This window comes from Ammodytes marinus, assembly GCF_949987685.1.
Source record: "Ammodytes marinus genome assembly, chromosome: 5".
Taxonomy (NCBI): Eukaryota; Metazoa; Chordata; class Actinopteri; order Uranoscopiformes; family Ammodytidae; genus Ammodytes; species Ammodytes marinus.
In genome coordinates, this window is record NC_137234.1 from 35,384,556 (window position 1) to 35,409,654 (window position 25,099).

Here is a 25,099-nt window from a genome sequence, read left to right on the forward strand (position 1 = left end):
TGTACGTAACATTCAGGCTGTACTAAGGGCATCTTGTCGCTTAGCGGGGAAAACAACATGGCTGTCGCTCGGAAAATTTTCCATCGGATCTCGGGCCGTGGACCAATAAGAAATGGGGGGGGTGGGGTTATCATAGACTACTGCACGGTGGACGTTTCTGGGGGGGAAGCATGGACATATAAAGAAAATATGGGGATGTGGCTGTGCCGACTATTACGTAATAGTCGGCGAGAATTCTGACTGGAGTATATTGGGGGGGAGGGGTGGGGGTTTCAGAAAGGGGGAGAGTGAGAAAAGGAGAGATTGTTATTTTTTTTTATATTTTGGCAGTCTCTAGGCACACCGTGGACCCATGGATATGTTAGAACACATTTAAAAAGTGCATTTAGCATAATATGTGACCTTTAAATACAAATTTCTCACCAGCCTTCAGTTTCAATAAATGTTTTCCAGCTTTCGGGAAACGCGCTGGTGCACTAACAATGTAGTCCTTCCAGTGCTTTTAAAGGCCAGGACACACCGGCCCGATAATTTCCGTCGTAGAGTCGGGAGGCGGCGGGGACACGAATCTGTTTGGTGTGTGCCGTGAAATCGGTCGTCGTAGATGTCGTCGGGCTTCTTTTGAGCCGATTGGGCGGCGGGCAGTCTTTCAGTTGGAGCAATTTGATTTGTGGAGGGCTAGCGAATCAGTGAAGCCCGGAAGTGAGGCGGGTAGCACAAACAGCTAACAACAGTTAGCCATCGTTTTAATGTGTTTGTTTCGTTCAGCGAGTACTCACATGCATCAACCCTTGTTGACTGCTCGACACCATGCTCGACACTCTCTGCTAAAAATGGTGCTCTTTATGGTCCATAAATATAAATACGTATTTCTATCTATGTTTATGGTCTAGAGAGCCGTCCCATCATTTCCGGCTTCCGTATTTTTTCGGGCCACAATACAGATTAGCGCCTCCTGCTGTTATGGAGACATTACGTCCCGCGCAAGCGCAGAGCGTACGGAAAGTCAGCAGTCGGTTTGGTGTGTTCTTTGCACTTTTTCGGCCGCGACGGGAAGACTGGAGCTCCCTGAATCGTCAGTCTCCATTTTCGGGTAGTCGGACTGGTATGTCCTGGCCTTAATAGGGTTTGAGTACAGGTTATAGATCAAGAGATAAACCAGCTTATTGGGTTCAGCAAGTGTGTATATCCAGTATGCCTGTCTTACAATTTCTGCATACATGGAAATTGATTTTCAAGGTAGATCAGAACAAGATATTTCCAATAATATACAAAGATGTGCAGTCACCCAATTCAGCATAATATCAACTCAACAGCCTTTGAAATATTTTGACGTAACACCAATAAAAAAATGCATACTGTGATTGCATCTAGTCCTGCAGTATCGAAGTGAGTCAGTCCATCTGTGGGCAGTGTTGGGAAAGTTATTTTTCTACGTGAACTAGTTCCAAGTTCAGTTCACACCCTTTAAAATGAACTAGTTCAGTTCATAGTTCATAATTCAAAATTATGAACTAAGTTCACAGTTCAAAAATGAACTAGTTCATAGTTCTTTTTTTTTAAATATGTTGCTGCAGGCTATTATTTTTCTAAATAATTGCCACATACCATATAGAACCACAGACAGAAATTATTTCAATAACATTCAGTCCACACTAGAAGCCAGCTGCAGCTTTTACCCCTACAGTATATTCTCAAAAACATGAGGAAAAAGTTGTTGTTTGAATGATCTTTTTAATGAAGAATTATTCAAACAAAAAGGTGCAAATGTTTTTCCATTTTTATAATTTTCCAAACCTGGAAACAATTCACATGAAATGTCATTCAAAGAAAGCAATACTAGAAAAATATACCAGGCAGGTTCTACAACCAAATTAGCCTACAACTTAAACTAGTAAAACCCTCAAGGAGACCATTCTAAACTGCAGTGTAGGGCCTACTGTTAACAACAAAGTCCAGAAGATGTGTTGACATACTTATTAACACAAACACAATCTGAGGTAGGTAACAATCATACGAAGAAGAGGGTATAGCCTGAGGCTAGGTCCATGGTCTGAGTAAGTGCTGCTGCATTCATTTGTTTTTGTTTTTTTTCGCGGTGTTTCGCATTTTGATGACGCAGCGGCGGTGCGACGCTGTGGTGGCATGTGTTGCCAGATTGGGTGTTTTTCAGCTACATATTAAGGGCTGTTTACACTGTCCTTTAGCGGGGGTTTTCTATGGAAATCTGGCACTCTAATGAACGATTGAACGACTGAATGAGCACCGTTCACAAACATCAGAATGAACGCGTTCGCAAAAACGTTCATGAGGCAGAAATACATACGTTCAGTTCACGTTCGCCCCCAATATGAACGAGTTCATGAACGATCGTTCATTGAACGCGTTCAGGCACAACACTGTCTGTGGGGTCCATCAAAATGACTAGACAGCAAGTCTGGGCACGCAAATGGACAGAACACAAACACACACACACGCACGCACACACCAGTCATGCCATTTGGTGTTACAATCCAGTTGAGTGGGAGGTATGAGTGTGTTGGAGCTTTCCTGGAGACATGCCACCCCCTGCACTAATCTGTTAAGACACCCCCCCCCCCCCCCCCCCCCGGTTGTGTGTCTGTGTGTGTTGTCACATGCCCCACATACTGTAGCTGTGGCTCTAACTCTCTCTCTCTTTCTCTCTCTCATTAATTTTCCCCTTTGCTTTCTCATGGGTATACTCATAATACAACAGTAACAGCTTTAGTCCTTACAAGAGCTGAGATTCCAGTGAGTTAAATATATGTATTCTTTGACAATTATATCTCCAAAAATATGTTTTAGAAAAATTCAATTTAAAGAATTGGCATCAACTTATCTTGATGTGTGTAAACTGTTGACAGTGGTTCTGTGGATTGTCCAGAGTAACAGAGTGATGTGGAAGCAGAAATCTAAAAATGTTCACAGCCTTGGTGTAAAACTAAACTAGCATGATGACTAGATAACACTGACGGGAAGATAAAATAAAATGTGTTATTTTATTATTTCAGCTATATTTAATATGCTCTCTTCTACAGTATGTGTGACTGTCAGTTTGTGGTGAAGCACTGTAACAGTGTAACAGTGTGATGGTGTGAGGAGAAGAGATAAGAGAGGATCATGTTAAGCTATCTGACAATTAGCCAAACACTAGAGGACTGCTTTGGTCTGTCCTGACAGGTCACTAGACCATTGCAAAGTGTTTGACTTGAAACGGGTCAAACGTAAGCTGCAAGGCTGCAAGGACCTTCTTGTTTTTGCCAGTATTAAGATTCTCCTGCCTCTGTAGAAATCCATATTCCCATGCATGAACTCCCCAAACTTTGCACCCAATTCCTGTCACGTAACAATCAGTCCCTTCTGCTTGACGTTATCTCACATACGGAAGTAAATGGCCCTCTGACATTGTGTGTGTGTGTGTGTGTGTGTGTGCGTCCGTGTTTTTTTTTTTTTTTTTTTTTTTTTTTTAATGTTTTATTGACAGTGTAGAGACAGAGTTGAAATGGGGCAGAGAGGGGAGTGACATGCAGAGTACGACCGCGGGCTGGAATCGAACCCGGGTCCGCTACCAACTGAGCTAAGGGCGCCCCAAGTTATTTTATTGTTGGTTTTTACGAGGACACTGAATTATTCGGAGAACACAGAGGGATTATTTTGTTTCTTCTTCTTACAGTGGTCCTCAGGCCAGAGGTCTGTTTGCTGCGACAGAAGAAAACCAGGCTATGTGCACCGACCTACTCATTCACCTATGTGCTATGGGCCGGGGCTTAATCTACTAACATTGCTTACTTACACACACACACACACACACACACACACACACACACACACACACACACACACACACACACACACACACACACACACACACACACACACACACACACACACACATTCATTATAAAACAAACTATGTGATTGATAAAACAAACTTGGCTGGAGGCCTCCATTTCCATACACACAGTGACCCCATGTGTACACACAGAAACTGGAGAGAAGAATGAAACTGATACCGCAGTGTGAAATATATCCAAAATATTATACTGTATACCTAAAGCATTTCTTAGGATCATATATATAAACGGAGATATCGGTTACCGCAAAAAGATCCCTTCAGATAAGTTCTGTAATGATAAAACAATACTTGAATGTAATGGAATTTATTCTCAATAATAATAAGGTGAAATTTTTTTTTTTTGATACCTCAGTGGGCAGATATAAGGGCATGGTTTCATGTAGTTCTCATATATTGTATCTAAACTGGGTTTATCTTCTAACATGTTTTAAATTGTTGTGTTATTAACCCTCATGAAGCCCGCAAAGGAGCATCAACATTCTGAGTTGATTGTGATGGATAAAAGGAGGCAGGACAGGCATAGGTTAATATTTTTGCACTTTGGACAAGAATCCTACACACAGTTATTAAGTAAGTGTATTGTCCTCATCAGAGCTTAAACATTCAATTTAAGGTAAGGTGTTTTAGAACCTGTACAACCTTAGCTTAGCTTAGCTTAGCTTAGCTTAGTTTATTTTATCTTAGCTTAGCTTAGCTTAAAGACTGGATACAATGGGGGCCCAGTCCCCAATAGTTCTGGGGCCGAATTCACAAAACATTTTAAGGCTAAGAGTAAGTCCTAACTTGCTGATTTACGAGAAACTCTTAAAAATAAGGGGCGTTTCACTTCTTATTTTAGCTAGGCCTATATTTAGAAAGTATAGATACATTTATATTTATTATAGGGGAGAACGGGGTAATGTGAGACACTTTTTACATTTGCTCCCCTTTAAGCGAGCTAAAATGATTTATCAGTCAAATTTACACATTTCCCATTAATTCAGGATGTTTCCTAGAAATGGGCATTCTCCCCTATATATATATATATATATATATATACCGTACTTTTCGGCCTACAAGCCGCGACTTTTTCCCCGTTTTTCGACCCTGTTATTACACAGCACAGTATATGTTCTGTAGCTACTGGGGATGGGCGTTAGTAATCGAGTACTCGAGTACTCCTCGTTTCAAATGATCTCGATTGGTGGATGAGGAAAATGGTTTTTTGTTTTTTTTAGTGTTTGTAGCCTTTAGGCCGGCCGGCCGGCCGCCCCTATTTTAAAATGTTATATACGTGTACAAAACGGCACAAAACGGATATAAAGTTTAACAAAATTAAATATTTTGATCCAAGTTAAATAAACTAAGCGTTGTGTCAAACAGAAACCGCAAATAACTGCCACCTCCGTGCAGCGCAGCCAGTGTGTGGTCTCCACAGCACCGCGGAGCTGAATGCGGTGCTGGAAAACTTGGAAAATCACGTAAAGAAGCCAGGCTGACTTCGGGCACATTCGAGCAAACGACATTTAAGAAGCCTTTATTATGGAGTATAGGATTGAGATTCAAAAGCCGACGGTGTAACGTTCCGTTAACGAGGAATTAGTCGCGGTAATTAGTCACGGACAGGAGTGAGCATTACACGGTTGGATATACTAGCCTACTACTTCTACTGCTTTGGTGAGTGATTTAGCCTATCTATGTGTTTAAATTGTAGGACAATAATGTTATTGTATTTGCTGCCCTTCTTATTTTAAATGTCTATTTTGAATGTTAGCCAACTACAGCCCATGCTTTTTTTCTCTCTCTTTTTTCTCTCTCCACCGCAGACCTACTCGATCGGTTTAAATTGTGGCCCGCTTATTTAATTACTTTCAGTTTGGAAAATGTGTTTTAAACTTTTGGAAAATAAATCCTTAATATCATATGGCAACTGTGACTGTTTGACATAAGCATTGAGCGCTTTATTGCGGTCAACCGTTGTTCTGTAGACAGATGCGTTGCGTCCTAAAAATAGAAACAAGTTTGACGAGGAATCGATTGATCCTCGAGGAATGCAAGCGATCACACGAGTAGCGAAAACACTCGTGCCCATCCCTAATAGCTACTATTGCACTAAATGGTAACACTTACGTACGTTATGCAAATATGCAACTTGTTTGTTGAAATGTGGGAGCTTCCTCAAGCAGCCATCTCTTTCCCGACAATCCCCTCTGTGCACGAACTCTTACATATGGTAATTAAACATTATAACACCTGCGGCCTATTGTCCAGTGCGGCATATAGTGCGGAAAGTACGGTATATATATTTTCTTTTTAAATATTTATTAAGCTCTTTTTCCTACAGTTGCTGTAGGTTTACGATGCACTGAAAGTTTACTGTTGGTGTCACGTTTGGGTTTAATTTCCTACTACTGTAGAGTAGGCCTATAGGCTATGTGAAGCTTTGCAGCATCTCCTCCGTTCCAAAAGTGCGCTACTGTATAGCCACGTTTCCTGCCTTTTCTTTCCATATGCAGTTTAGCAATTTCGCTGACTGGTGTTTCTAAATAGTGAATTTTCACGTTTGTCGCTGTCTGACTCCATAGTCCGCTGTTTGGAGAAATACAGTGAGAGTGCATGGCGTGCAGCTCTTCAATGAGAATATTTTATCCAATTCAAATCATTGTATAATTGAAAATTAATAGGCCAATGTGGCGCTATTGTAGGCTAATTGTGAACAAATGTGTGTGACACCCTGCAGTATATTCTTGGTTTCATGTTAAATCAGTTTCACTTATCATTAATTGTATTTAAAAACTCTTTACTTTAATAAAGCGACATGATATGGATAACTCCCACAGTGTTTCTATCATAAATTCACTCTTAGAAACTCATTCCGTCTCAGCCAATCACTGTGGGTATAGAAGGTATGACCATGACGTCATCCATAGCAACCGGGTCAACCCCGCCCTTTTATCTTAGCCTCGGAGTTCCTCCCACTCCTTAGTAAAAGTTGGTCTCAGAAGCTTTGTGAATAGGTTTTAAAAAATGACTCTGAACTTTTAGTGCTCCTTAGGAGTACTCTAAATGCTAAGATAAAATGTTTTGTGAATACGGCCCCTGATCTTCTGAAAGATTATAAAGCTCAGCAGGCTATCGCTAGTACTACACGTTATACACACACACACACACACACACACACATGCACAGGTCACTTAGCGTTAGTGTGTAAGTGTGTGTCTTTCCTCTAGGGTGGACACAGACAGATGATCAATAATGGGTTATCAATCTGATGCAGGGACGGGGAACGCGTGTACCTGTGTGTTTTTGTGTGTGTGTGTGTGTCTGCAGGACCCATCTGGCACTTAGCCAAGTGTCATCAATACTGCTGAAAGCTTTCTGACAATGAGTGAACGGTATTTACGTGTGTGTGCGTGTGCGTGCGTGTGTGTGTTGGTTTTTTGGCACACCAACCTGAGAATTAGAGAAAACGCAAGACAGAATATCAGATATACAGACTGTCTGCTTTTGAGCAATTTCCTCTCATTGTATTAAAATGATTCCACTTGTGAAGAGTTAAGTCACGATTTTCCCGTTTATGGAAGAGAAGAGAGAGCAGGTGTGAGCAGGTGAGCTGCAGGCAGAGGGAAAGAGAGTGAAGAGACAGAGGCAGATTAGTACAGACAGCTTGTCACCTGGAGGGTTTGATCATTTGTCTGTGCCTGTTTCTCACACACAGCATTCCTCTGACAGCCCCCGGAAACTGAGCCCCCGGAGGAGCTTTCATTAATCAGACCTGGAGCTGAAAAAAGACGCAACGGACTGACAATCACAGGCAGGCCCATCTGTTTGGTGTGTCCAAGAGGCTTTATTGTGGAGACCATGAGCTGTACATGTGTTAGAAATTTCCAACCCAGTCTCACAGTGAAATGTAAAATAGGTACATTGGTCCACAGCGCAAAATGTAGAGATTTCACAATACAGGCCTTGAAATTGTGAATTACCTACATTTGTTCCCCCTATTCATTTCTAATGGCCAGCGTACATGTCACGTGACTTTCAAATCCTCCCGGCCGAAACGAAACCCAAGCTGTGACCGCCATTGCCCCAGCTTTTATTCTGCAGATTTTTAAGATGTATAAGCTATTAAATGGGTTTTTGATAACATTGTTAGTGAGAAATGTGTGTCTTACTCTCACAATCTTCACTCAGTGAATGTATACGATGTAGTTTGATGGTTATCACGAATATTATTCTGGACATCGCCAAGAAAATGTAGAAATACAACATTTCTTTCAGGTCGATATAGTGGTTGCTATGCTGTTGCTATGACGCTCTTGGCGCTGCCTTGAACCGGAAACAGGAAGCGTTTGAATTATTATTATTTCTTTGCTGTAAATGCTTAATTTGTTGTTCTCTCATTTAAAAAACACATGTTTATTACAGAGGAGGGATGACGTCTACAGAGTCGCCTGCTAACAGCTCCCGTGACAGTTATGAACGTTTTATATTTTCGTTGTCACGAGGAAAGCCAATCAAGAGAGCAGAGCTCAGTCATCCTCCACGGTCAGACAGGAAGTGAAGCGATAAATTACAAAGTAAAATCAGTTTGACACTTCCGGTTTCACCATATGTAATGAATTTAGCTTTCTTGATATGTCATTTAGAGCGATCTGATGATTCTGATCACTCGATATTGCGGACTTTACAGTTAAAATAGCAGGAGAGATCACTTTGCTTGCTTTTTAACCTCTGCATAATCTTGTGGATTAAATTACTTTTTATTTTATTCATTATTTTACATGAAATTACCTTTGAGGGATATCCTTGACACCTATTTTTTTTCTCACCTGCACACTTTGTTACCTTTTACCTTTTACGTTGTATCTTATTTTCTATTGTCTATATCTTTTTAGTTTTTTTATTGTGCAAATAAATTAAATCAAATCAAAAGCATTACACCGGAAACAGGAAGCGTTTTGATGACTTTCGTTTTTTTGTTTTTTTTTATTCTTTGCTGTAAAAGCTTAATGTAACTGCTAAATTGTGTTCTCTAATTTTTAAAAAACATGTTTATTTAAGAGCAGGGATTACGTCTCCAGAGTTGCCCGCTTACACCTCCTTTTTTTTATCTCGCAAATAAATTAAATCAAACTTACATTCATCATAAAGAGAGAGAAGAGAAGAAATATATATCATGATTTACTCTCTTCATTGCATTTCCTTTAGACGGACATGCCCTTGAGTGGTGGTGTCTTCTACTTATAGAGCGTTTTAAAATAGAAGGGTATGAAACCTGCAAAATATATGTATATTATTTAAAATAGCAAGTGCTAACAAAAAGCACTTTCCTTGCTTTTTAACCTCTGTATAATTTTTATTTTATTCATTATTTGACATTAAATTACCTTTGAGGTGAGATATCCTTCACCCATTTTTTTTCTCACCTGCACAAGTTACCTTTTACCTTTTACTTTATATCTTATTTTTCTGTGGCCTATTTTTTTATTGTGCAAATAAATTAAATCAAATAATAAGCATGATGGTGAATTGTAGGTGTGTTTAAATGTAGAGTCGTAGAATCTTTACACTGACAACATTAAGACCTTTCCAGCGATGTATTCAGTTGGTGTTCTTATGGCAAGGTTTTGATCTTCTGGGCCCTATTTCAGGTAGCTGGTTTTACATACTCTGAGTTTAATCCTGCGCTCTGAGTTGGTCAACTCAGAGCGCAGGGTTGATGAGTAACTCTGGGTTTTCGGTTACAAAACAGTGGATCAGCGTTGGGTCAATCAACTCTGAGCGTGTTCACTCTGGGTGGAGCGTGTGCATAAAAGCCATCGTCAATGGATCGCTGATAACATGATTCACCATGGAAACAGAAGAAACAAATGCGTGATCCTCCCACTTCTCCACTTCTCACTCCCACTGGAGTTAGAAATATTAACGAATGAGTTTATGGTAGCCTATGGAGAAGAATTAACGGGGATATTGTCACATAACTCTGATCTAATCTCCTCGGCAATTCAGAAAAAAACAGAGCAATCATTTCGCTTCCGTATGAGAAGCCATAGTCTATTTTAAAAAGTTACGCATATCAGCAGTAAAGTAATAAAGCTGGCGCGGCACAGCATTTCTGACAGTGTTTTATATTCGCTGTATAATATGTTGGGAAGCTATAGCCTAATAGCCCACTGTACAGTAAACAGACTGTCACTTCTTTAAAATGGGGAGTGAAAGACAATTAAGTCCAGTTAAAAACAATACAAATAGGTTTATTAATCTGAATGTAGAGCATGTCACGATGTGTAAGGTGGCCGCCTATATGAACGGACTGAGAACAAGGCTACTGATCAGATAAATGATCGGTCAAACGTAAAATCATCAGGAAATGATAAAAACATCCCGATGGAGATTTCTATGGAGTGATTTTGCTTCAAACTGTACAGGGACGCGTGTGACAGTGACACTCTTTCTTCAGTCGGAGCTGCAGCGTAAAGTGAAAACAAACTCAGGGTAGGTCTAACCACCTATCCAGCAGGTTAGACCCACGGCGTATGTTGCCGCAGTAACTGACTCTCGGTTGCGCTGAACCTGCTACCTGAAACGGAAAACCCTGAGTTTCCACTAACTCAGAGCGAACAAACTCTGGGTTGACTCAAAACCAGCTACCTGAAATAGGCCCCTGATCACTTTTTAAAGCCCAATAATGAAAATGAAGCTTTTTGTTTGCTCATTTGTTTTCTTTTGGAAATAATAATCCAAAGGATGTCACTTTCAGAGATTATAATGCAGAACGCTATGCATAATCTAAAATACAGGCCTAAATCAAATATACCTGCATAGATGGATGGATGGATTTGTAGATGGATAATGTAGGCCTACTTTATTTATTGCCATAGGGAAATTGTAGCATTGAAGCAGCAGTTATTGTGGATTGTATTGCAGTTGGCAGGAATGACTTTCTGTAGTGGTTGAATAGCTGAAGGAGCAGTGCTGTCCATTATCTTCAGCAGCTTGTGAATTATCATTCTCTCCACAACCAACTATGGGCCCAAATAGGTAAATAATGATTTGCTCATGAAGTACAGTCTGCTCTGTCCCTCCATGCACAACCCCCATGTTACATTTGCAGTCTGTTGTAGAAGTAAATGCAGGTCTCTGTAGCCCTCCACCATCTCATCCTCTTCCCCCAGGATTCGAGAAGCAGGCATCCTATTGTTTTCGGCCTAGTGCTCCATTTCATCCAAAAATCCACAACCATCTCGATCATCTTCCTCCCACAACATGCATGGCACACCCTCAACTGCTGAATATTCTGAATATCTCATTAAAATAGGCCTATGAAGAGAGTGCAGGGATTAAATGAGGGGCATGCAATGAAACATTTCTTAACAGTCTTTAGTCAATTTGGCCATGCTTTCTCTCTCTCTCTCTCTCACTCACACTCACTCACTCACTCACTCACTCACTGTTAACATAGTCTTCAGTCTGATTGACCATGCTCTCTCTCTCTCTCTCTCTCTCTCTCACTATCACTCAAACACACACACACACACGCACACACACACACACACACACAGTAGGGCTTTAGTGGATGATTTGGTTCAATAGGCCTATTAACTGATATAATATATGTTTTTAATATATTTTATTTCATAATAAATATAATCAGCCACATGAAATTACATTAAAATCAATATCAGGCTATAAAACAAACATAGTGGCCTTTTGATTCAGCTTGGTGCAGACATGAAAATGGAATGCGCCCATTCAGATGACGTCACAAGCTGAAAGAATGCGGCCCATCACCGGCGGACAGCTCGGAACTCTTTATATGTCCATGCCATGAACTCATAGGCATCGCTTCCATGCTTCATGGGAGCTGCTCGTGAAAAAAAAAACTTTCCTAACTGTCACGGGAGGTGTAAGCGGGCAACTCTGGAGACGTAATCCCTGCTCTTAAATAAACATGTTTTTTTTTAAATTAGAGAACACAATTTAGCAGTTACATTAAGCTTTTACAGCAAAGAATAAAATTAAAAAAAAACGAAAGTCATCAAAACGCTTCCTGTTTCCGGTGTAATGCTTTTGATTTGATTTAATTTATTTGCACAATAAAAAAACTAAAAAGATATAGACAATAGAAAATAAGATACAACGTAAAAGGTAAAAGGTAACAAAGTGTGCAGGTGAGAAACAAAAAAGGTGTCAAGGATATCCCTCAAAGGTAATTTCATGTAAAATAATGAATAAAATAAAAAGTAATTTAATCCACAAGATTATGCAGAGGTTAAAAAGCAAGCAAAGTGATCTCTCCTGCTATTTTAACTGTAAAGTCCGCAATATCGAGTGATCAGAATCATCAGATCGCTCTAAATGACATATCAAGAAAGCTAAATTCATTACGGTGAAACCGGAAGTGTCAAACTGATTTTACTTTGTAATTTATCGCTTCACTTCCTGTCTGACCGTGGAAGATGACTGAGCTCTGCTCTCTTGATTGGCTTTCCTCGTGACAACGAAAATATAAAACGTTCATAACTGTCACGGGAGCTGTTAGCAGGCGACTCTGTAGACGTCATCCCTCCTCTGTAATAAACATGTGTTTTTTAAATGAGAGAACAACAAATTAAGCATTTACAGCAAAGAAATAATAATAATTCAAACGCTTCCTGTTTCCGGTTCAAGGCAGCGCCAGGAGCGTCATAGCAACAGCATAGCAACCACTATATCGACCTGAAAGAAATGTTGTATTTCTACATTTTCTTGGCGATGTCCAGAATAATATTCGTGATAACCATCAAACTACATCGTATACATTCACTGAGTGAAGATTGTGAGAGTAAGACACACATTTCTCACTAACAATGTTATCAAAAACCCATTTAATAGCTTATACATCTTAAAAATCTGCAGAATAAAAGCTGGGGCAATGGCGGTCACAGCTTGGGTTTCGTTTCGGCCGGGAGGATTTGAAAGTCACGTGACATGTACGCTGGCCATTAGAAATGAATAGGGGGAACAAATGTAGGTAATTCACAATTTCAAGGCCTGTATTGTGAAATCTCTACATTTTGCGCTGTGGACCAATGTACCTATTTTACATTTCACTGTGAGACTGGGTTGAAATTTCAAGTCAATCAGAGTCAGGGGACGAGGGGCGTGGCCTGTAAAACATTGCATTTTTGAACTATGGATTTAAATTTGTGGCACCCCTATGGGTTAATCTCGAAAAGCTTAGGTGGACATGCTACCAAATGTCTTCTGCACATATCCAGCAAGTTTCACGATGATAGGACCTATGGTTAATGAGTTATGGCCAATTAGCTGCTAAGCCCCGCCCATGCGTAAACGTTTTGGTCGATGGCGGCCATGTTTCTCAAGCTATCCTACTAAGATTTGAGAAAGTTGCAATTTTTGCATTTCTATGTGCAACAAGTGGGAGACAGAGCTAGAAAAAAGGGAATGAGAATAATAAGAAGAAGAAGAATAATTTGATTCACTGTTCACTATGTAAGTAAAGTGAGGGTTTGTAGTGCAGTGGACAGTGAATGACGAGTGATGGTGTGTGTGTGTGTGTGTGTGTGTGTGTGTCTGTGTCTGTGTCTGTGTCTGTGTGTGTGGGAGCCTACCCCCAGTTGCTGTTGTTCCACCAGCCTTGTGGGTTGACTTTACACTCAATACAATGGAATAAACAGTTTAAACAGGCAGACAATGGGGCAGCCATGGTTCCCACGGCAACAATGGCAGGACCCCTTGCTCTGTTTTCATTGCCTGTGTGTGTCTACAGCTTTTTTCCAAATCAGACTGAACAACTTTAAGTTTCTGTTCATTGGGTGTGAAGTAGGGCTGCAACTAACGATTATTTTGATAATCGATTAATCTGTCGATTATTTTCTCGATTAATCGATTATTAATCGATTAGTGTTTTGGTCCGTAAAATGTCAGAAAATTTTGAAAAATGTTGATAAATTTTTCAAAGCCCATGTTGACGTCCTCAAATGTATTGTTATGTCCAAAACACACAGATATTTCAGTTTACTGATATAATAGGATTAAAGAAACCAGAAAATATTCACATTTGAGAAGCTGAAATCAGAGAATTTGGACATTTTTTATTAAAAAATTACTCAAAACGATTCATCGATTATCAAAATAGTTGGCGATTATTTTAATAATCGATTAATCATCGATTCGTCGATTAATCGTTGCAGCTCTAGTGTGAAGATGCAATACATATAGTCATCCAAAGGTATAGAAGCTGTCTCTAACTTTAGACTGTGCTGAAACACAGGCTCAATGTGAGAAACGGCAGGCAAAAACATTATTTTTTCAATCACTGTTACATTTTTGGGTTCTTGTTTATTATATGCAGATAACATGTCCTATTTCAAACTAGCATAAACCAAAGGTCCAAAATGTAATTTTAGGTGTTTATTTTACTAAACCTTGGTTCTGTTTCCGTCTGTATATTTCTTCTATACAACCATATTTAACGGCCTTTATCCCAACATTAGTTTTTTTCAATACTCAATACCAAAAAATCTCTACTTCTTTAGAACATACATCAGTACATTTTACATACATTTAGCACTATTGTGTAGGTTGTTACAGAAGGATTTGTTTTATAAATTGTTATTTGTCTGATTTTTGGATACATTTTTTTCTGTGAAAAAGATGCTGAAAATACGTTTTAAGACCTTTACATGTATCCGACCGAAATTATAATTTTTTAAACTGATAAAGGCCTAAATATTTTTACTGTAGATCTAGATTTTGGGTTTTTAAAGAGATGCAAGTTTTACGCATAAGAGTAAGATATTGTCAAACATTTTCTTTTCGATTTTTTTTGGCATTTTTCAAGTTTTATTTGATAGTACAGAGTTGAAATGGGGAGACAGAGAGAGAGAGAGGGGGATGACCTGCAGTAAAGGTCCACAGGTCGGATTTGAACCCGCGACCACTGCATCGAAGGTCGGAGCCAATATGGTACGCGCTCTATCCACTACGCCACCGGAGCGCCCCATTTCAGAAAAATTTGTGATAGCCTACAAAGAAACCGTAATACAAAATTCTCATTCCTGACCCTCTGCTCTGTGCGTGTGCGTGTGCGTGTGCGCGTGCGCGTGTGTGTGTGTGTGTGTGTGTGTGTGTGTGTGTGTGTGTGTGTTTTTCCAGGTGGTAGTCCCCACCCGTGTTGGCCAGGTGTATGTGTATGACACACTGAAACCAGAGCAGAATGAGTACGACATCCTGCCCAGACATCAACCTGCAACACATCAGGACATATACGACGTGCCGCCAACTCGACAGCAGTACAACACTCAGGTACGAGTGTGTGTGTGTGTGTGTGTGTGTGTGTGTGGTGGGAGAGGGGGGGGGGGTATTGTAGGTAAAAATCTGGCAAATGGAGGACAGCCAGTAGTGCATGCTAATATTCAAGTGTTTCTGAAGGTAACATGTCATTCGAGGATAGCTGTATTGGAAAGTCTATTAATTCCCTCAAGTTAACCACATGGTTGTTATGGTAACCATTAACGAACGCATGTGTGTGAGTGTATGTATGTGTGTGTGTGTGTGTGTGTGTGTGTGTGTGTGTGTGTGTCCGCATTGGTGCCTTTGCATTTGATTCCATAAACACTGGTCAGTTCACTTCCTGCGTAGTTCCACACATATTGTTCACGATCATGTTTTCTGCTTAATAAGCACATGCCAAAAATACCTGGAAGAGAATCTAGATGCTTACAGGTACAAAATGAGAGAGAGAGAAAGGTCACTCAGATGAGAAGACACAGTGAAAGGAGAGCTGAGGAGGCAGGAGGAGAGATGGAGCAAAGAGAGGGATGAAAAATGAAGGACAAACAAGATGAGGAAGATGTGTAGGTTATCTGTAATAACAGATGTAAGTGCTGAGCTTTTCTTGAAGTCAGCAATTGCATAAGGGTGAAGAACGAACGCAGTTTAACCCCAGAGGCACTTCATCATAATATCTGCCGTGTGGGAGAAACAGCTCAAGTTAGATGGCTCTGACCATAACAAGTAATCACACGTACTACTAGCATCACACTACACACAGCTATGAGGCACAGCAAGCTAGGAGCTCAAAACACACTGCATCACACTGACTGTACACAGAGGATGTCCTCATGTCTGTGTTACCACTGAAAGATATCAACACAGACTGCACTGTTCAAACTCTCTGAGACCTGAAGCCATTTTAGGATCTGTTTAAGGATCTATCGTCTAAAAAAAACTTTTGAACAGCAACCATTTAAAGCACAGTGACACTATGAGCATCATTTTTTTTCAGGGCAGTCTGGGCTTTAATAACATGAAATGCAACGTGAAATGCAGTGATCTCAGTTTACAGTGTTTGCCTATGGACACCTCATCAAACACGGGCTCCGTCAGGTCAGATATCTGTAAAACATGGCACATTCAACATGACATCATGTAGCCTAGTTGACATGTATACATCATACGCTGTGGAGGGAAAGGAACTGACTTTGTTGTGTTGGTTTTTCCCTGATTTTTGCACTTTGCACTTTAGTGCCCAGGCCTGCGTACATGTTGTGATGTTTGCGTCCGTTACTGTTTTGTACTGTTATGTGTTGTCGCCTCTCCTCGCTGTAAACCAATTTGCCCTCTTGGGACACTAATAAAAATCTTGAATCTTGAATCTTGAATACATCTGTAGTTACGGCAAAGCTACAAACTGATGAAAATATATGTTTTATTCCATTATAGAATAAGATAGGCTACTAATAAATTCAGTATAGCCCTTGCTCAAGAAGCAACGAGTTCTGAGTCATACTGTGTGCTGTTTGTAATATAATGGCCAGGAAACAAACAGCAGCAGAGGCAACTTACAGTATATCTGTCTATGTGTACATTACACTGGAGATGTAATAGGCAGTAGTGTACCGTGGGGTTTCAGTCAGGGCCTTCAGTAGCGAACTCCAATCCCCCCCACCCCCCAAACACTGAGAAACGCACACGTCAGGTGCCGATACAGCCAACACAGCCACATACAAAATATAGGCTAAAATCACAGTATACACAAATGCATAACATGAAGAGCTTGACAGTTGATCTTCAACAACCACAGAGCAGCGCACTGCGCACACCACTGTTATTTATCCTACACCAGATAGACTACTGCACCATCACCATCAGATATTTCATGTCACTCGACAACTGTTTGCAAACGCTTAACACAATACAAAACAAGCATCCAGTTATTGTAGTAGGGTTCACCGGATGCTTGCCCAACTTCAACGGATTCAATTTAGTATAGCGACAATATTACCAGTGCGCCGCATTCGCTTCAATAACAAAAATTAAACATGCAAGAAGTAACAGTCAGTGAGGTGCCGCAAAAAAACGTTATCAGCCCATCCAGCTTACGTGTAGTATTCCTGTCGAAACTATATCTAAACTATGTTAAACGATCATCTTTAAATAGCCACGCTAGATCGGCAACGGGATGAGTAGGTTGTGTGAAAGCGATGGCCATAGTAGTTCACTCACATCACAATGCTAATAGCCCGCCAAAGTTTCAAACTTCGCTGATGACATCACGGGGGGCTAGCGGCTGAGATATCGCTGGGCCTTGGGGCGGGCTGTCCCTACACATCAGAATCTGATTGGCTGGTGAGACATGTCAGTCAAAGTTATTATCCAATAGGAGACGGCAGCTTCAATGAAAGGCTAGCAATACTTCTAGTGCAGGTCCTGCTGCTCCACATAGCTGTGATGCGTTTAGATGAGGGAAATCCAGCTCAGCCTCACAAAAAATAACTATATTCCAAAATAATTGTAATTATTATTGTAACGTACTGAATTTTTTTAATTAAGTTCAGACACATTTAAACACAAATTAATATAATTTTAAACAACAACAAAAAATATATTATTTGGATTTTGACAGGGCCATCAGAGAAGGCCCTGCTGGTTGACGGCCCACCACTGGTAATAGGACTACTGCTGCTAGTACCACTACTGCTTACACTACAAACTGTCCGCCGACTTATAGCGGTGTGTACTTCAGCTATACAGACAAGCTATTCAAAACAAATACTTCAGCTTCCAACACGCCATACAGTTTCACCGTCTGTTTAACTACTAAACCCAGTAACTACTAAAAGCATTCTCTCATTTCAGTCAGTGTTGGTTGTTATAGGAGGGATAAGATAAAGCACATTACTGACATTCAACTAACAAACGGACAGAATTATTTTTGACTACTTACATTTCCAGAGGAGAGATGGTGTCTCTCAGTCTTCCAGGCACACAGTCTCCTCCACACTCAAGTATAACGGTAGATCACACAAACAGATTGCCAACCTTTGCTGGACATATCCTAACAAAAAGTTAAGTTGAAGTAAATCCATTCAGCCCTGGTCTGCTTCGAGGCTGGGGAGTGATGGTAGCTTGAGGATGAGCTAACACTGCAGCTTGATCTCTGATGCCCGCATTAGCAAGTGGAGTCTCAGGTGTGGTTACCTACGGGAGCATGTTGATTAGAGCTGCAACGATTAATCGACAAATCGATTATTAATCGATTATTAAAATAATCACCAACTATTTTGATCATCGATTAATCGTTTCGAATAATCTTTTGATAAAAAAAATCTCCGATTTCAGCTTCTCAAATGTGAATATTTTCTGGTTTCTTCAATCCTATTATGACAGTAAACTGAAATATCTGTGTGTTATGGACATAACAATACATTTGAGGACGTCAACATGGGCTTTGGAAAATTTATTAAAAAAAATCACCATTTTCTGACATTTTACGGACCAAAACACTAGTCCATTAATAATCGATTAATCGAGAAAATAATCCACAGATTAATCGATTATCAAAATAATCGTTAGTTTCAGCCCTAGTGTTGATATGCCAATCAACTGCACAGTTTATGGAGAGCTTTCCCGTGGGAGTGTAATATGTTAATGAGCAGAGTACTTGCGTCACTAATAAGTAGTTTTAGGAACAGTGTGTCAAATCACCCATTTTCAAAGCATTCGTCAAAAACTGTAACAGGACAACATTCAGCAATCACTTTACAGTATCCTCTTTTTAATAGGTGAATGGTCATCTCTGTAAGGCATGTAAAAATGAAGAGCCAACATGCATAGTTACAGTAACACCTGTTCCTTTGTTACCTGAACTTGCCTCTTTTTACTGTTGGATTATGCTTTTGTGCCCATCAAGGTGTGCTGTGCAGTGTGCACTATGGAAAACAAATCTTGTGATATCAATATATCACATTAAATAGAATTTTTAAATTATAGAAATTAAATTGAGAAAGTTTGTTAGATTAAGAAACCAGATTAGATTGTTTTTCGAATCAAGCTGCATCCCAATTTATTCTGTACTCACTCCCCTGTGCATCTCTCTTTGTGTGTGTGTGTGTGTGCTTGTGTGCGTGCGTGCGTGCGTGCATGCGTGCGTGCGCGCGTGTGCGTGCGTGCGTGCAATACAGAGTAATGAGTGAAAACAGTGAAGAAGTGGCCATGTGACCAAACCCATGCTTCCTCTTTACCTCCTTTTTCCTCATGCTTTTTCCCCACTGTTTCTTTACCTCTCCCTTGTCTTTGTATTCTCCTCTAATCTCTGACACTTTTAACACAACATGTTCTTCCTGTGACCATATTTCACTGTGTTTTCAGATAAGTTTCTAATTAGATAAAATGAATATTCTTGGGGGTAACTATTCAAATGATGCTCATGTTCCAGAGCTCAAAATCTGTGACAGAAAAGTCCTAGAAATCGTTGAGTTAAAAAAAAAAAGTACTTTAGAAATCTTTAATATTTTCTTCTTGTCTTGAACAATAAGGACTATATGCTGAATTATTTTAATCCATCTGCAGTATTAATAGTTTTACAGTAGGATTGTCAAACGGGTATTAAATGAAATTCTACATGTTCTTTAAAGAGTCTTAAAAAGTGCTACATGGAACATTTTGAACCTTTTTTTTGCCTGTATAACAATCACTGACTGGGCACATCTCTAGTATGAGTTTACAGTGTGAAACTAAATCATTAAAAAAGAAAAGAACAGAAAAATGATAATTCATATGAGTTCACAAATAAGATAAATAAAAAGCATATAACAACATATTCGATTAACATGTTATTTATATACCGGTATCTTTTTTTCCTCTGTGTTCAGGTGTATGATACTCCTCCCATGGTGGTGAAGGGGCCCTCTTGTGGTCAAGATATATATGACACCCCACCCAGCACAGACAAGCACACACAGCAGACGGTACCGGCTTTGGATTTTTTTTTTTTTTGGAGTTATTGTATTTTGATGTGACATATATGTCCTATAACAACCTTATTACAATGACTTGACAATAAGAAGACGCACTGTATGGGTATACAGTCTACTGTATCGCTACAGAGAACATGTTGGCAGCCGTTTGGTTTGGTTTATTATGGACATTCTTTAGAGCATCTAGAAAATATAACATAGTGAACTTTATTTGTATTGTAGAACACTAGAATAAACTGAATTTAAAAATAAGGAAAGGCAAATGGTTGTATCAAGCATCTGGGAACACACTCTTCTTAGGAATGTTCTTTTTCATTTATGCAATTTTTCTTGTTTCTGAGGCATTTTATTTCTGTGATTTAAATTAGCTTTTTGATTGTTGTACTCTTTATATTGTAATTTATAAAGTGTATATATGGCTTTTGATTTCAGTTATAGTTTCAGTTACTGGCGCTGCTAACAACACACAGAAGAAACGGTTTGTTTTTTTATAATCGATTCATTACAGAAGTTGCCCATTTAAAGGTGGAGTCATTTATTCTGGTGAACGCTCGTTGTCAAAATCACTTTTTTTCAAAAACAGTGTCAAATTTCAATGTGCCTCCTAAAAATTGACTAATAAGGACTAATCCTTATTAGTCCGGCCGATATTGATTTTGAAGTGCCGATGCCGATTATTTTCAGAGAAAAATTACGATTACGATTAAATCGGCAGATTAAATTTTTTTTTTAAATCCCCAAAATATATGTTGAAAAAATGTACTTTTTTTAACCCTTAAATATATATATTAAGGCTGTCAAGCGATTAAAAATAATGATCTAATTAATTACAGGCTCTGTGATTAATTAATCTAAATTAATCGCATACTTATATCAAAATCAAATCAAATCAGTTTTATTTGAATAGCCCAAAATCACAAATACATTTGTCTCAGTGGGCTTTACATTTCATACAATATGATATATGATACAATATGATACAATATGACACCCTGCCCTTACACCCTTAGCTCGGCTGAGAAAAAACTCCCAGTAAAAATCCTTTACCGGGAATAAAAAAAATTTAAGAAATCTCAGGGAGAGTCGACAGAGTAAGGGATCCCTCTCCCAGGACGGACATGCTGCAATAGATGTCATAAGTAGAGAAAATCACGAAGGAATTTGATCATTGACCAGGTGATTACATGGTAATACTAAGTAAAGTGCGAATAGTGTGGATGCAGGAAGACTTCAGATGCTGCCAGAGGATCCACACCGTCTCGTCTCCACCAGGTAAAACTAAGGTTTCCATCGCCGGGATTACATCCCACGTCTCCAGGTGGCATCCTTAACCACTGCAACATCTTTCGCGTTGATGGTCCATTCTCAGATGTTACCGGAGGGGGGACCAGATCCACACCGTCTTGTCACGACCAGGGAAAACTGGAAGAGGACAGACAGGCAACCAGTGAGCAAAGCAAAAATGAATTTAAAGATTGAACAAGCAAGCGAGTAGAAAGAGTACTATCCTGATGGACGGTGAATCAGTGCTGATGTGAGGCAATAGCAGGCGGGGAGCATCCGTTCCTAGGACAGCTGATTCCGCACAGAACTCGGAGTCAGTCGAGTAGCATGGAGGGTGCTTGGTAGACAGAGGGAGAGAACCCCCGGGGCAACGCTCAGCCAATCATGGAAGATAGACATAGGATATAGGTTATATGACACTTGTATGCCTGTTAAAAAACAACTGTATAGGCTACATTTCGTTTCTCTCTCTCTCTCTCTCTGTCTCTCTCTCTCTCTCTCTCTCTCTCCGTCTCTCGTAACTTCTGTCTCCTCCCCTCAGTCAGGTTTCTACATGAAATAAATTTGGGAACTACTAGCGCCGGAAGAAAAAACACAAAAAAACAAGCAGGCTAAATGACGACTGTCAATCTCCCACAGCGCTGCACTGCCACACAGGTGCGCATAGCCTATACCGACTCATTCAACATCGTCCTACTCATAGCCAAAAATATTGACAGAATAACATAAGACGTATTCCTATACCTTCATGCTTATTTGCCCGGAGCAGCCCATAACACATTCATAGAGCCCTCTCTATGCGTCTTTCTTTACTCTTTAATCCCGTGCGCAAGCTACAGGTGCAGCTCCGCTATCGTCTCACCCCTTTTGCACTGGGTCAAAGGGCTCTATAGAAGTGCGATTAATCTGCGTTAATTTTTTTAATCGCGTTAATTTTTCTGTGATTAATTAATCAAAATTAACGCGTTAATTTGACAGCCCTAATATATATACCTTTTACTGTTGAAAATTTGTACAGGAACGTTTTCTTTGTTGCAATACGCATTGTCTAAAAAAAATTAAGTGTAACAAATATGTCTAAATTTTGACATTATGCATTTTATCTTACTGCACCCAACCCTCTGGAACTCCCTCCCCCCAAACATCAGCATCTCAGACGCAATAAACTCATTCAAAAGTCAACTCAAAACCAAGCCCCAACCTCAGCGATTTTTACCAGCATCCAATAAGGAAGTGACCACAACTGTAGTAACCCGGAAGTGCCACTGGGGGCTGGATGCAGAAGACAGCCATTTCTCATTGACTCCAATGTTAAACATGCCGTTTTCACAGCATTATTAAACCTATTTCAGGCCTGGATTAAAAAAACATTCTAGTCTGTAATGTTTAGGTCATATCTCCATGACAACACTGAGGGAGGTGAATTTTTTTAGGACCTCGCTAGTTTTTATTCTTTTGGAAGTTTAAATGTATTGGCGCGATCTCTTGAGTGACAGCTCTCCGCCCGTTGTCCCTCACTTTGCCTCGGAGGTATACGTCAACTATCTCCCTCTCCCCAACGTGAGGCGGAGTAAAAATCTCACAAAATGGCGACGCGCACAAACCAGGATTATTGGATGCCGTGTGAATAACTGAGGTCAGCCCGGATGCTACATCCATATTATTTACTATCTATGCTCAAAACTCACATCTTTAAGGAAGCATGACACCTGACTCCACTTCAAACCTTATTTAAATTTTTTCTGTATTTTGTTTTCTTTTTCTACATGTATGATTCTCTATGATGTAAATTTTCTTTGAATGACCTCCAAAAAAGCGGCATCTAAATTCTATCAATTATTATTATTATTATTATTATTATTATTATTATTATTATTATTATTAATAACAGTCAAGCGATGACCAATGCCTCTGCTATTGGTTGCAGGGGGAACTGTCAAGTGTAAATTAATCCAATATATTACAACACACCTGCTGCTGCTGTAAATAGGGTATAGCATTAATGCTATTCATTAAGGCTACATCCATGGCAGCAATACATTTCAGACATTATTGCTTGAAAAAAAAAAAAAAAATCGGCATAAAAACGTCCGATGCCGATAATTACGAAATATGTGATAATCGGCCGGCCGATAAATCGGTCGGGCCCTAATAAGGATAACTTGACTTAACTTAAAGCAGTGGTTCTCAAAGTGTGGGGCGCGCCCCAACGGTGGGGAATAGAGACATGAACATATTTTTTTTTATTGTATTTTCATGCTTTTCATTTTTCTTTTTTGATATGTCTGAAATAAATTGAATCAAATAAACAAAAAAATAAATAAATGACAGGTTTTTAGAAATATTTTAATGTTTTTTTTTTACCGTTTCCCAGCGTGAGTTGGAGGAGTGGAGGAGAGCCCCCTTCTTCAATTAATACATAAAAACCATAATAACATGGATAGAACAGAAGCCTAAATCTTCGGCTCAGTGCGCGGGCCAGGCGCAATCACTAATAAACAGTGTGGCGCCAGATGCGCAATGGACTGGGAAAGTCTTCACTGGAAAGCACCGCTAGCGTTAAGGCAGCTCATTTCCGAACTAAACAAAGTTTTGACAGAGGTTGTGAGTGTGCTCAATTTCATCAAAACCCCAATGAAAGCACGATTGTTCTCCGCACTTTGTGAGGAGATAGGAGCTGATCACACACACAAACACACACACACAACACTGATCATACAGCTGGGCTCACAATGAGGCAAGGTGTTGTAGCGCGTCTTTGAGTTCAGAGTGGAGATTCGGCTCTTTTCTTCATATACTGCATATAAAAGTGTTGTAGTCCTACCATCAACTGTCTTACCTTCAAACCCTATGGGCCAGTAGGAAAAAAAAGTTATGTTGAACCCTGATACCAGTTCTCTTTCAACAAAATAATAGAAAAGTATCGATAGTGGTATCGATAAGGATTCAAATTGTTAAGGAGACTCGATAATGGTATCGATATCAATAAAAAGTAGCGATCTCCATCCCTACTTGAGATGCACTATTGAGCCTTCAGCCCTATTTTCAAAATATTGCAGCCACCAATGCAGGCCTAAGACTCACATACTGACTTGCTCATTGTTTTTGACAATTTTTTGGGCTCAGATTGCAAAGTAATGAGACAAATGCTCATATTTTCTCTATTTTTGAATTGTATTCCTTGATTGTATTTCAATACATTTTAAACTTTTAAGCCTGACCTATTTAGTTACTATTTTGTTGGCGCAATCGGGGAACGGTGGGGCTCGAAAATATCCCCATCTCCAAAGTGGGGAATTACCAAAAAAGTTTGAGAACCACTGATTTAAAGTATCTCCTCACAATCTGCTACCTGTCCGTATTGTGTGTACTGTGCTCTGAAAAATAATCTGGTGTAATTACACACCCTAGGCTCTGTAAACTAGTACGTCAACAAAGGGTTTGTAAACAAAGCTAGCAACATGCCAGTTTACAGAGCTTAGGCTGTGTATTAACACACCCTAGACTCAATTCGGGTCAAACACAGCACAGACAGATTCTGATCATGAGGAAATATTCACTGATTTCGCTAAAAATTTATTTTGACAACATGCCTTCTCCAGAATCGCTGACTCCACCTTTCAATTGTGTGTTTACTGTTTAAGACTATTCAAGGTGTAAATAGTAGCACAGCTATCGGGACTAATGGGGACCT

At 39.7% G+C, this 25,099-nt stretch overlaps 1 protein-coding gene across 3 annotated transcripts in view; it reads left to right on the forward strand.

The window, feature by feature from the left end:
• bcar1 (BCAR1 scaffold protein, Cas family member) overlaps window positions 1–25,099 on the forward strand; it is a 205,212-nt gene that overhangs the window by 170,827 nt on the left and 9,286 nt on the right. For all 3 annotated transcript variants that reach the window (XM_080028050.1, XM_080028048.1, XM_080028049.1), the window contains exons 3-4: window positions 15,017–15,166; window positions 20,017–20,112. In XM_080028050.1, the coding sequence (XP_079884176.1) occupies window positions 15,017–15,166; window positions 20,017–20,112 (246 nt within the window). The remainder of the gene's footprint in view (window positions 1–15,016; window positions 15,167–20,016; window positions 20,113–25,099) is intronic.